Source organism: Rattus norvegicus, chromosome 6 (assembly GCF_021556685.1).
Source record: "Rattus norvegicus strain SHRSP/BbbUtx chromosome 6, alternate assembly SHRSP_T2T, whole genome shotgun sequence".
NCBI classification, from domain to species: domain Eukaryota; kingdom Metazoa; phylum Chordata; class Mammalia; order Rodentia; family Muridae; genus Rattus; species Rattus norvegicus.
The window spans coordinates 103979132-103992704 of record NC_141539.1 but is presented as its reverse complement, the minus strand read 5'-3'; the positions used below and the strand labels follow the sequence as shown (position 1 = coordinate 103992704).

At 38.1% G+C, this 13573-nt stretch overlaps 1 protein-coding gene across 5 annotated transcripts in view; it reads right to left on the bottom strand.

The window, feature by feature from the left end:
• Positions 1-13573, bottom strand: part of Pals1 (protein associated with LIN7 1, MAGUK p55 family member) — a 98664-nt gene that overhangs the window by 21101 nt on the left and 63990 nt on the right. For all 5 annotated transcript variants that reach the window (XM_087553269.1, XM_087553271.1, XM_087553270.1 and 2 more), the window contains 4 exon segments: positions 6834-6911; positions 6333-6479; positions 4506-4667; positions 3165-3242 (listed from right to left, as the gene is read on the bottom strand). In XM_087553269.1, the coding sequence (XP_087409395.1) occupies positions 3165-3242; positions 4506-4667; positions 6333-6479; positions 6834-6911 (465 nt within the window).

Here is a 13573-nt window from a genome sequence, read left to right as displayed (position 1 = left end):
TTAGATGCTGGTGACATTCTGGTTCTTTGGGTGTTGCTTACAATATGGTAAAAATACCATGTTCTAATTAGAAAGTGGGTTTCTATTTATCTAAGATAACTATCTACCTAAGGAACCTCCTATTCTTGATGTGAAAATAGACATTAGATTAAAATCTTGAATACTCAGTACCAACATGAATTTTAAAAAGTTCTGTGGGATAGCAGGGAGCCAAAACACAGTTGGAAGGGTGTTTAAAAAGAACACGCATACAAATTATCAACTGAGTATAAGAAAAACAGTATGAGCTAGAATTGTTTTAGAAACTGGGTGAAAATTGCTTCCAAAATCTATTTAAATTGTTATCTTTTTACATGTGTGTGTCCCCAAACCCTGGGAACCAAAAAAGTAAAATTTTAAGCCTTTCTAGAAGTAGTGAAATTGCTTTAACAGGCTTTGTAAGTCTACCCAACTGGGTGATTTGTCAGGCTGATTTTATTAAATCATTGTCTGAAAGCAATACCCACCATGGCTATGCAGAGTGCATTGCTGGAGTGCCTGCTACGATACTTCTTAAAAGGCTCAACTCCTGCTCTCTGTTTTGAGACAGGGTCTCACTTTGTAGCCCTGGCTGTCCTGGAACATCCTATGTAGACCAGGCTGGCTTCAGATGTCAAAGATCTGCCTGCCTTGCCTCCCAAATGCTGGGATTAGAGGCATGCACCACCACCAAAAAGCTGAACCCTTAACAACACCTCAGACTTGTGGCCTCTGCATTGATAGACAGTTGGGTGTTAGATAGAAAGGTCTTATAATCCTCTATCATACCAAGGGAATCCAAAAGACCAGTGAGGGATCAACATAGCTTTATGATCTGTTCCAAAGGCAAGAAAATCACTCAAGGATGCTTTTCAATTTACTCTAGCCTACCCAATTCATTTCCCAGTCATCCTAATTTAAGTGGCTGGCAACCTGGAGGATTGCTTCATGTAGCAGAGGACATGTTATATTTATAGGACAAGCGCATCTCGACACATCTGAAATGTATCACGCCAGCTGAGCCTTTTATTTTGTAGTAACTAAAGGTAGACAGCCAATGGCCTCCACAGGATAGGATACTTCTTTTTAAGTTTCTTCCCCCCCACTAGCCCAGTTACTCTAACTCACAGTTTGTTTGATGTCAGCTTCCCAAATGCTGGAATTAGCTGTAAGCCACCATTCCTAGACAGTTATTTCATTCTTATGTTTATAAAAAACAAGGGCCAGGCATGGTTATGCACACCTTTAATGCCAACACTTGTGAGACAGAGGCAGATCTGCGAGTTCAAGGCAAGCTGGTCCACAGAGCGAGTTCTAGGACGCCCAACACTACCCTGTCCCCAAAGTCCAAAAATAACCAAGAGCTGTGATGAATGAATTATTTCAGTACTCTGCTTTTGCATTTGCTGAAAACAATAACAACATACAACATTAACTGAGAAGCAGCAGCCTCATACAGCATGCTAGTTTTATCTATTAAAGTAATTTTAACAGGCCTGCATCTTGCTGCCACACCTGATGACCTGAGTTTGATTCTTGGGACCCACATGGTGGAAGGAGAAAACTGACTCCCTGATGACCATATAAATGCTGTAGTGCATATGCACCCCTAAAAAATAAATGTATAGCTGTAAAAGAAATAACTTTTATTAAGGGTAATTCCAGGTTGCATGAACAGTAGAAAAGAAAAGCTTATAAAATATACCTCAACCTCTGACACTTATTCTCAAAAGACAAAAATCATTTACTGAGGAAGGATGGATTGATTATCAGGAACATTTAGAGGACAGCATGTTTCAATGCTCTTCAGTTGTGTCTCTTTTCACACTGGAGGCTCAGTTACAGGACAGACACATGGAAAGGCAAGCACAGACACATGGAAAGGCAAGGCACAGAGAATGGCTGAATTCAGAGGCCAAGTCTGTTTTTTCATGCCTCTTCCTACAAAGAATTCTAAACACACAAAAAAGGTTGCAAATGCAGTATCAACTGGAATATGTTCTGGAAAGAAATAACAGAAAACAGAAAGAGCCAAATAAAATAACACACCTGTGGTAAAAGACAAAGTAAAAATGAAACTGGTTCTTTTTCAAATAGTTAAAATTTTGGGAGAACTAAAAATAACAGATGTAGAGGTGGATATGAACAAAGCACAATGCTATACACACATAAAATGTTACGATGAAGCCATGATTTGATTCGGTAACTGAACAAAAATAATGATAAAAAAGAATAACAAATGTATAAATGAAGACCAGGCTTCCATATCAATCTAAGACCTTAAAGCCTTATTTTAATTGCTTATGACGTAATTAACATGCTACACAATTTACAGTTTGAGTATATGCGGAGACAGAGGCTGACCACTGATACTGTTAGAATATTTCCAGCCTTCTGCACCCACTACTGATGAGGGCCATTCCCACTCTCTCCCAGTTCCTCATCTATACATTTAAGGGGCCACTGAAACATTCCAGTTTCTATGAACTTACCTATTTTGGATATTGTACATAAATAAACCAGTAAAGGCCTTGTGATTGCCATAAGTTTTTCAAGCTCATGTATTTTGTAGAATATACTCTACTTCAGCCCTTTTAATCAGATAATATCTCAGTGTACAGACAGATAAACCATGCTGTATTTTCAAATTATCGCTGGTGGCTATGGCTATTTTTAAGTTGTTTTTACATTTTGGGTCTTATAAATAATACCAGCATGAACATTCATGTATGAACTGTTCTATAGTAAATTCTCCTAATATTCTTTCCAGGCATGCTGGGTTGTACAGTAACCAAGTCTATCACTTAATAGAGCTGTGTTAAACATTTAACATATAGAAATACATCAGAGTAATGACTTATACATATTTGTAAAAGTACCCTTCTCCTCTACACGACTAAACGAAACTCCATTATAACTGAAGACAAACAACAATGTTAAAATGTCTGAAACTGAACTATGCCATATATTTTACTTTTAAAAAGTTCAGTTTACTAAATTTTAAATGATGTTTTATACTTACTTAAATACAATTACCTGATTTCTCTGTTTTTACTTGAACACACCATATTCAGTCAAGTTTCTGATACAGAAAAGCAGACAGAAGTGGAAGAGGAATAAGCGATACATATTTTAAAATTACTTACTACAGTTTCTTTGGCGGGAGGAGGCTTGATCTGTTGACTAGGAATCAGAACAAATGTCAACGTACCGTGCATATCAGACTGTAACAGAAAGGTTAAAGTACTTTAAAATCGTCCATGATCTTATGATTAACATTCTGATGGCGGAACTCCCTCAGTCCTACAGGGAAACGTTCCCTTCCTAGCTAATTTCATTATTTAGTCTTGTCACCATGTACTGTACCGAGTTGTGCAGCCAGATTCGTAATCACTGCCAGTGCAGCACTAGCTGCATTCAGACACAGCCAGCCTAGACCGCACTCTTCCTAACTTCATGCGGATAAAACAAGGAGCAGTGCTCAGTGCACAGTATCAATCAAATGGGCTCTGAGGGATGACTTGGCTCTTCCAGAGCTACAGGCAGAGATTTAGGGAAATAGGGATATGGATATTCTCTAGCTTTTACAACACACATTGGCAGGTAGTAGACATACTACGCAACACCTGATGCTACATAATTAAGATAAGTACACACATTGGTTTGTAGACGGGAGTACTGGCAGATGCCATGGGAGGAAAATCACCAAAACGGCCAGTCTGGGATATATATGAGTTTTACCTCAGACCTTGCCTCCAAAAAGGAAAGAAACATCCTAATTTGTGTTGAATACAATATGATTAATCAAGGCAATTGGGCTAAGCATGGTGGCACATGTGTTTAACCCCAGCACTTAGTTAAGAGCACTTGTGGCCTTTGCAGAGGATCTCAGTTTGATTCCCAGCACCCATATTTTGGCTCACAACCATATGTAGCTCCAGCTTTAAGGGAGCCAATCTTATTCTGACTTTTCTCAGATACCAGTCATGTATGTAGAGCACATACATACATGCAGGCAAAATACTCATAAGGCATAAAATAAGTAAATCTTAGGAAATTAAAGAAGGTAATTAGAAGTGACTACCTAATTATCCTAGCACTGCCCAGTAGAATTTGTTCAACAGAAATATGTTGCAGCTATCTCAGACAACAGCCATTAACTACATAATAAATCTTGTTCAACTATAGCTAGTGAGAATAAGAAACTGAGTTTTAATTTAATTAATCAGGCATGCACAAGGTATACTGACACATGTAGAAATAAATCTTTAAAAAAATAGTAAAAGTAAAACTTATAATAAAGTTCACAGTAAATAAAAATAAACCCCAAGCCAAAAATATAATAACAAAAATTGACAAATCCTGTAAAAGTTAGGCTAAAAACTACCTTATACTCATCAGTTATTTAAAAAATATTCTTTAATAATCTAAGTTTAATAACAAAACAGGCTTTTAAATGAATCAAATATTCTACAGTCTGAACATACCAACAAGTCAAAAACCTCATTGACGTCCTTGCCCCGGATTTCGATGCCGTTGATCTCTAGGACTTCGTCTCCTTCGTGCAGAAGCCCGCTCTTCTCTGCCGCGCCTCCTTTCACTATCCGACTTATGATGACAGAATCCATCTCATTACGAACCGTGGCACCCTAAAAACACCCAATATCTAATTTAAACATAAAAATGCAATTTTTTGTTAAGCATTTCATTTTTAAATTTTATTTTTTTTAAATCTAATAAGACTAGCTCTTAGTTTATCTTAAGGAAAAACTTTACTCGCATTGCTACACTAACAACTGTAATTTAACATGAGAGCTAAGCGTTCCTCGCCAAACATTTGTTTCAGAGATGCTTTATTCATTAAAATTCTGTAGTACACAGACTTCTGAAACATATAATAGCAGATAATATAACATATACTCTGTGTTTAAAGACATAAAATCAAAATTTTTTTTCTGCTGGATTCTATTCCAACAGCTAGAAAACATCTAGGTATATAATTAACACAATGCCTAACTATAAAGAATTTCTTAAAATTCAAAATATAATCAAAGGATAAATAACAATATGGCTAACTATGCAAATGTTAAACAGCTGCAACCAAATGCATCAAATACTAATATTTATTATACAAATTAGAAGAACAGTGGGAAAGTATATACTCAAAAGCTGGAACAGTAAAATAAAGTAAAACTTATTTTCTAGGGCTCAGTGGTTAACAGCTTTTGTTCCTGCAAAAGACATAGATTTTGTTCCCAGCATCCACACTAAACAACTTACAAACCCCTGTAACTCAAGCCAGGGGACCCAAGTAACTCCCTTTCGTCCTCTGAGGCACCTGCATGCATGTGGTACACATAAATATACTCAGACATATATGCATAATGAGTAAACAAATATTAAAAAAGGTCCTAATTTTCCTAAGTATCACTTTCTATTATCATGACTTTTCCTTTTATTCTCCAAGAAGGAACTAGTTACATAAAGTGCTTATACATTCTTTTAAAAAAATATTTTTATTACTTTATTATTTAGTGTGTTTATGTGGTGTGTGTGTATGTGTGTGTGTGTGTGAGAAAGAGAGAGAGAGAGAGAGGGAGGGAGGGAGGGAGGGAGAGAGAGAGAGAGTGTGTGTGAGAGAGTGTTGTGTATGTGTGTCCCTGCGCATGTGTGTGCTGGAAGTCCTCAATCTCTCTCCATCTCACATTTGGAGCACTTAACCTGGAACTAATCTGGCTAGGCTGGTGGCTAGCCTGCAAACTCCAGAGAAGTCTGCCTGTCAGTGACAGAGCTGGGAGTACAGACATATGCCATCATGCTTGGCTTTTCATGTACGTGCTAGGGTACAACCTCTTGATCCTCATGCTTTGTGTGCTAAGAATGTTCCAATCAAACCATGCGCCTAGTTCCCAAAGACCAGATTATCTAACTTCTGTTGTAAAGAGTAAGTTAGAAAATTAGTTTTCGGTTGGGATTTAGCTCAGTGGTAGAGCGCTTGCCTAGCAAGCGTGAGGCCCTAGGTTCGATCCTCAGCTCCAGGAAAAAAAAAAAAAAAAGAAAATTAGATTTCTCTTCTTGATCTTCAGTAAGTATTTCATAAGTTATTATTTTCATTAAAATGTGAAAATTAAAATGAGAAAAGGTAATGAAATTAGTTTTTCAACCAAGTAAGGCTTTTGAGCAATAGCATATTACAATTAACAAATTAACCCACAAAGAGAAAACTCTCCAGGAACATAATGGGATCTTCAACTCTGTACCATATGAGGTCTTAGCATAGAAAACAATCTTAGATCAGACATGAGAACACTTACCAATGGAATATCCCGAGCCTTTTCTATACGAACTATTTTTACAGTTTCTCCCCCATAATGGCCGATACTTTCATAGACTCTCTCATCTGTTATGGGCTCTAGCTGCATTTCCTGCTCAGCAACCTTATCATGGGCCAGTAAAAGTGCCTGTTTCAAAGAAACCCACAGTGCTTCAAGTGAGAACATGACTTATTTTTGTATAGTTTTCTCATGCACCGAGTATTAAAATCAAGTCCATAAGGGCCTAAAACAGCACAAATATGTAAGGGACTTTTGATCAGTTTTTAAAAATAAGCTATTTAAAAACATAATTTGTAAAGTTTTACATATGGAATTGTATAACCCAGCAATAATTACTTTGCAGAGAGGGTTACAAACTACATGACTAGGTCTCTTCCAACTCTAGGAGACTGTAATTAAAAAAACAAAACAAAACAACAAAAACAAAACAAAACAAAAAACCGAATATTAGAAACAAACAATATTCTGTCCTTTTTCTACCTGAATATGTGGAGCATTTAACAAAGCAGTTAATTCTTGTCCTTCCTTCTGATGGACTGGCTTTAAGACAGTTTGTACCTAAAGAAATAAAAAAATTTTTTTTCTTAGTTTATAGCAATTAGCAGCAGCATCTATGCAGGAGAATATTTTTAAGTGATAATAAAATGGCAAAACCACTTAAAGAAAAACACTAAAGAAACATAAGAAAAAAATCTTTTCTCAGAGATCTTTCAATCTTATTATAGATAAAAATAAACATACTTCAAATATCATGGTAGTTACAACTGCAAATGAACCATTTCAATTTTTAAAGTTTCTCCTAACATAGCATGAAATCCACTTTAATAATTACATGACAGAAGATCTGTTCCACCTATAGTTATCATGCTGTTTTAGAGATTTAAATGCTATGTTTCAAGAACTACATTAAAAATCGGAGATGAGGGTTGGAGAGGTGGCTCAGAGGTTAAGAGCACTGACTGTTCTTCCAGAGGTCCTGAGTTCAATTCCCAGCAACCACATGGTGGCTCACAACCATCTGTAACGGGATCTGATGCCCTCTTCTGGTATGTCTGAAGACCGCTATAGTGTTCTTATGTATAATAAATAAATAAATAAATCTTTTTAAAAAATCTCAGATGAAAATTTAAAGTTACAGATTCACAAGATAACTGTAGCAGTGCTGGACACTGTTTTCTTAGGATAAATCCCGCAGTTCTGATACGGTTTTCAGGTCCAGTCTTTCATCATATGCAGGCTGGCCCCCATCATGTAAAGCTCTTCAAAGGCTGACCAGATGACCTCAATGTGGGTCTGCACTTGTGATCTTTCTTTCCTAACATTGCTAGATGGCTTAACTATCTTAACCACAGTGTTGTTTTTTTCCTGGCCTTTTTTTTTTTTTTTTTTTTTTTACTTTTCTATTTTTCGGAGCTGGGGACCAAACCCAGGGCCTTGCGCTTGCTAGTAGCAAGCGCTCTACCACTGAGCTAAATCCCCAACCCCTTTCCTGGCCTTTTTAAAGAACCAGCTATTAATGTCATGATTATCTATTCTTCCTATTAAGAAATTTAAGTACTCTTTTCCATTCCCTTGGTTTCTAACTAATGGACTAAAAATTAAGCCCACTTATTTGCAGTTTTCAATCTTCTACCAATGAATATTGAGGCAGCTATGTTCCTCTGCACACTGCTTTCTCCCAGATTATCCTCTTTATGCCTCGTTTTTGCCTTTGTACCTCCAAATCCCAACTCCAAAATGGTCCACTGCAATAAAGTAAATAACAAAACCAAAACTGTGACTATTAATGGAAGTATAAGAGTAACCAATGATTTAAACAGGAATTCTATATCCTTTATGGTTACTTTATTAGCAATTCTGCAATTAAACCTTTACAGTTTTATTGGTAAAACGAGGACCAATTTTAACCACAATGGGCATACCAAAGCAATGATAAGGGCTGAAGAAAGGCTCCACAGTTTAGAGCTCTTGCCGTTCTTTTTTTTCTTCTTTTTTTTATTTTATTAACTTGAATATTTCTTATATACATTTCGAGTGTTATTCCCTTTCCCGGTTTCCGGGTAAACATCCCCCTAATCCCTCCCCCTCCCCTTCGTTATGGGTGTTCCCCTCCCCATCCTCCCCCCATTGCCGCCCTCCCCCCAACAGTCTAGTTCACTGGGGGTTCAGTCTTAGCAGGACCCAGGGCTTCCCCTTCCACTGGTGCTCTTACTAGGATATTCATTGCTACCTATGAGGTCAGAGTCCAGGGTCAGTCCATGTATAGTCTTTAGGTAGTGGCTTAGTCCCTGGAAGCTCTGGTTGCTTGGCATTGTTGTACATATGGGGTCTCGAGCCCCTTCAAGCTCTTCCAGTTCTTTCTCTGATTCCTTCAACGGGGGGTCCTATTCTCAGTTCAGTGGTTTGCTGCTGGCATTCGCCTCTGTGTTTGCTGTATTCTGGCTGTGTCTCTCAGGAGCGATCTACATCCGGCTCCTGTCGGCCTGCACTTCTTTGCTTCATCCATCTTGTCTAATTGGATGGCTGTATATGTATGGGCCACATGTGGGGCAGGCTCTGAATGGGTGTTCCTTCTGTGTCTGTTTTAATCTTTGCCTCTCTATTCCCTGCCAAGGGTATTCTTGTTCCCCTTTTAAAGAAGGAGTGAAGCATTCACATTTTGATCATCCGTCTTGAGTTTCTTTTGTTCTAGGCTCTTGCCGTTCTTATAAAAAAGATTGAGGTTTAATTCCCAGAGCCCACTGCAGGTAGCTCACGACCACCTGTAACTCCAATTCTAGGGGATCTGATTTCTTCTTCTGGTTCCCATAATCACGTGTGCACACACCCACCCACAAATATAAAATAAGATATTAGAAAACCAAAACAAACCAAAACAGGACAGTGCAGGGTGTGGTGATATATTCCTTTAATCCTCTCATTGCATAGGCAGGAGGATCTCTGTGAGTTCTAGATAAGCCAGGGCTAACCAGTGAAACACTTTAATAAACAAAGCATAGTGCTGAGACCACGGTCCTCTAGTTTTAGTACCAGAAACTATAGGTAAGTAAATGCTGATTTTTAAAGACACTGCTTTCCTTTTGAAACTTTATGAAAACTACTCAAAGTTAATTTGAAATCTATAGTCCCTGACCAAATACTTTGTTACTGCTGGAGAAAGCAACTCTCAGAGGGGAAGACAGGTTTGAATTAAAAACAAAACAACAGGGGTTGGGGATTTAGCTCAGTGGTAGAGCGCTTGCCTAGGAAGCGCAAGGCCCTGGGTTCGGTCCCCAGCTCTGAAAAAAAAAAAAAAAAAAAAACAACAACAACAAACAAACCCAAGACTTTATAAAAGCTACAATCAGGTCAATAATATTTTAGGTTAGGTACTTTTTTCTGTTTATACTTTTAAGTCAGTTCCTAAGCATCTCTGATAAATACCCATTTCTGTACCAGCCAACACAGATGCTGTCTATGCTGGTGCCAGTGCACACCACTCGCAGGCCAAGGGAGCTGAAAGACTGTCCTTATATGTTACCTGCCCCTCCCACTGCCCAATGAAAACAGATCTGACCACGTATTTCATTAAAAACAAGAAATGGTCAATGACCACACAAAAAAATAGTGTCAGCAATCATGGTGGAAAGGAAAATTAAAACAAGACACCCCCACACCACATATCTGAGAGTCAGTAGCCAGAGAGCTGACAAGATGGTTCAGTAGGTAAAGGCACTTGCCACCAGCCTGAAAACAACCCCAGCTCATTTCCCAGAATCCACACAGTTGCGGGAGGGACCTGACTCTTCTAAGTTTTTTTCTGCCCTCCACACTCACACCACACACAGCATGTACATGCTCACATGCACACAGTCTGCAATAAACAAATGTAAAAACAATTAAAAATGGATCAGTAATAGGAAACAACCAATGTCTCACAATAGATATAAACAACTAAACACACTGACACACAGTGGACTCAGAAAGCATCACAACCTGGGACTGGGACTTAGAGGACTGGTCACGTGTCCATTATTTGTGAAGTGTTTGGTTTAATTTGATACATGCACAGAAGAGATGAACCTTAAGACTAGACTGAGCAGAGGAAATCAAGACACTGCCATGGTTTGAATGTGAAATGTCCCCACAGGCTCATGTTGGAACATCTGATCCTCCAGGTGGTGCTGTTAGCTTTGCAAGGCTAAAGCTGTAGGGCCCAACTTGAGGAAGTGGGCTGCTGATAGCTTACGTGTGTGTGTGTGTGTGTGTGTGTGTGTGTGTGTGTGTGTGTGTGTGTGTGTGTGTGAAAGATAACTGATGCAGACACAAAGAGTAAATATTGCCTATTTATTTGACATGTTCATAAATGGCAAATTAGTAAAACAGAAACCAGGTTTGCAGATGACAAAAGGGGCTAAAGAAGAGGTGGTCACTCTCTTCAGGACCGTAAGTGAGCTTTGTGGGTGGAGGATAGTTTAGAAACTTGACAGTGGAAGGTAGACCTCATAGGTGCATATACAGATATTTACACTATGCCAATAACAAAACCTATTTTTAATAATTGCAAACTATCTTAATAAAGCTGGATACTCTACGTATATAACTATTCCTTAGTATCACGCAGAATTAGTTACAAGGACTCTTGTTTCATACCCAAAGCTAAGGTCACTTAAGTCTCTTTTACCAAAGGGCAGAGCATTTGCATGTAACTAACATACCTATCCATCCATATACTTTAACATTTTCTCTCCTTTACCTAACGTGTAACAGCTGTACAGTCTTGTTTAGGGAATAACAAGGAGGAAAAGTCTGTGCTCAGTAGAGATTTGGATTCTTTTAGCAAACCCCTGAGTCTGAGGCTATGAAGTAGAATGATACTGAGGAACAATTATACTTCATGTTGTTTGCTTTTGTACAGGGCTTGGGACTGAATCCAGAGCCTCACAAATGTTAAGCAAGAACTCAGGCACCGAGCTCCGTCCTTATCCCTGGGGAGTCTATCTCTTACACCTTTTACCAAAATGAAATCACATTGTTCAAACTGTTTTATCAAAGTACTGTATAACTTTTGATTTGCTATTTCAACTGTAAAACAGAAATATGACCACTGTCATTGTCGCCTGTCTCAGTCATCTACAGGATCAAGTCTAAGCTCCTTGACACTAAATATCAGCTGATTCTTCTTTCCCAGCCCTCACATTATTCATGTCTACGGGCTCCACCACTAAACCATGCTCTGCACATATGCCATACTGTCTCCCTCAATCACTGTACTTATGCTACCACAATGTCTGTCTGTCAGTCTGTCTGCCAGTCTCTCACACACACGTATTTTGAAATTAAAAAATATCAAATTCTATTTCTTGACATGTTGGTTTACATTTTACTCATATGTTTTTAGATAAGCAAAAGTTTATTTAATGAAATTCAAGTTATAAACCCTTTCTTTAAAAAAAAGTATAATAATCACAAAATTTGCTTGTTTATTAATGCTTAGATTGTCAAAGATTTAATCTGGATCTTAATTTGAAGTTTTCAAAGGCTTTATTACTCATCTTTTAGTAGTAAATGTTTGAGATTTTCTTCACATTATTTTGGCAATACTAGGAATGGAATCCAGAGCCCTTGATCAATGAGTGCCATCCCAGTCCTTAAATGACACATATCTAAGTATTTAATTTTTAATATATTTATTTCCTCTGTATGTGTTTAATTGCATGTGGGTACATATATGCCAGAGCATGCATGTGACCCGAGGACAAATTTCAGGAGTTGAGTCTTTCTTTCAACTGTGTTCCAGAGATCAAACTCAGGCTATCAGGCTTGGTGGAAAGTGTCTTTACTGCTGAACCGTCTCACCAACCCTTAACTTACATTTTCAGCTATAAAAGCAAGGAACACTTCTTAATGTTTCCCTAAATTTGCTAAGATTTCTCACTTATATTCATTTCCACTTAAAAGTGGCATGAGTAGGGACTGGAAGATGGCTCAGTGTCAACAGCACCACTGCTCTCAGAGAAGACTGTACTTTGGTTCCCAGAACCCATGTCAGACAGCCACACTACTCCAGCTGCTGGGGACTGATTCTCTTTTCTGACCTCCACGAGTATCTGCAAACATGTATGTGTGCATACACAAATACACATAAATAAAATTAAAAAAAATAAATCTTAAAGATACAACTAAAAAGCATGAGACAACTTCTTGTATGTATGTCCATATGTTTGTTTCTGAAATGCAGTTTCACTCTATATGATTCCAGGCTGGTCTGAAATAAAGTACGAAGCCCATTCATGGCTTTGGGTTGATTCCCTTTTGATCCTCCTGCTTTTACTTCCTTAGTGCTAAGATTGCAAATGTCTACTATTATTCCCAGAAAGTCTTTTATTTAATTATTTTTGTGGTGCCAAGGACTTATTTTATCCAGGGCTTTGTGGTACTACACAAATGCTTTATCAAATAAGCTACATCCTCAGCCAAATTTCTTCTAAATAAAACTGCCTGGTGGTAGTGCACCCCTTCCATTTCAGCACTCAGGAAGCAGAGGTAATCAGATCTCTGCATTCAAGGCTGATCTGGTCAAAGTAATGCTATTTTAATCTGTGTTTTGTTTTTTTTTTAAGTAATTTTCAGGAAAGCCATTTAAATAACCTTTAAGTAAATAAAAAAAAGTTAAAGAAATGGATTTTTTAATTTAGTTTATTAAATTAAAAATAAAACCCTGAAAAATTGTATTCCTCATTGCTAGGGATTGAACCTATGGCCACATATATGGTTAACAATGAAAAGAACACCACACAACTAATTTCAACAGTGAAGAGTGAGCTCCAAAGCCATGAGTTGGAGGCTCAGGCCTTTAATCCCTGCACTGGGAGGCAGAGGCAGGTGGGTCTCTGAGTTTGAGGCCAGCCTGATCTACAGAGTGGGTTCCAGGAGAGTCAGGGATACACAGAGTACACCAGTTCTTGAGACTCTGGTAGATGGCCAGTTTCCTTTCTAAAAACATGTTCAGAGGTCACTCTGCCCTGGGCAACACTAGATTGCTCTGTGACACCGTGAAGCCTTCGCCAATTCGGGCACTTCAAGGAAAACATCTCTGTTAGGGACACTGTGCTCAAATAAAAACATATCTTCTAATCTAATGCATCATCTGTAGCTCTTGGAAATTGTACTCTCTCTAAGCCCCTTTTCTATCTTGTATGTGGATTCAATGAAATATATTTATTTGATAAGTTTCAGAG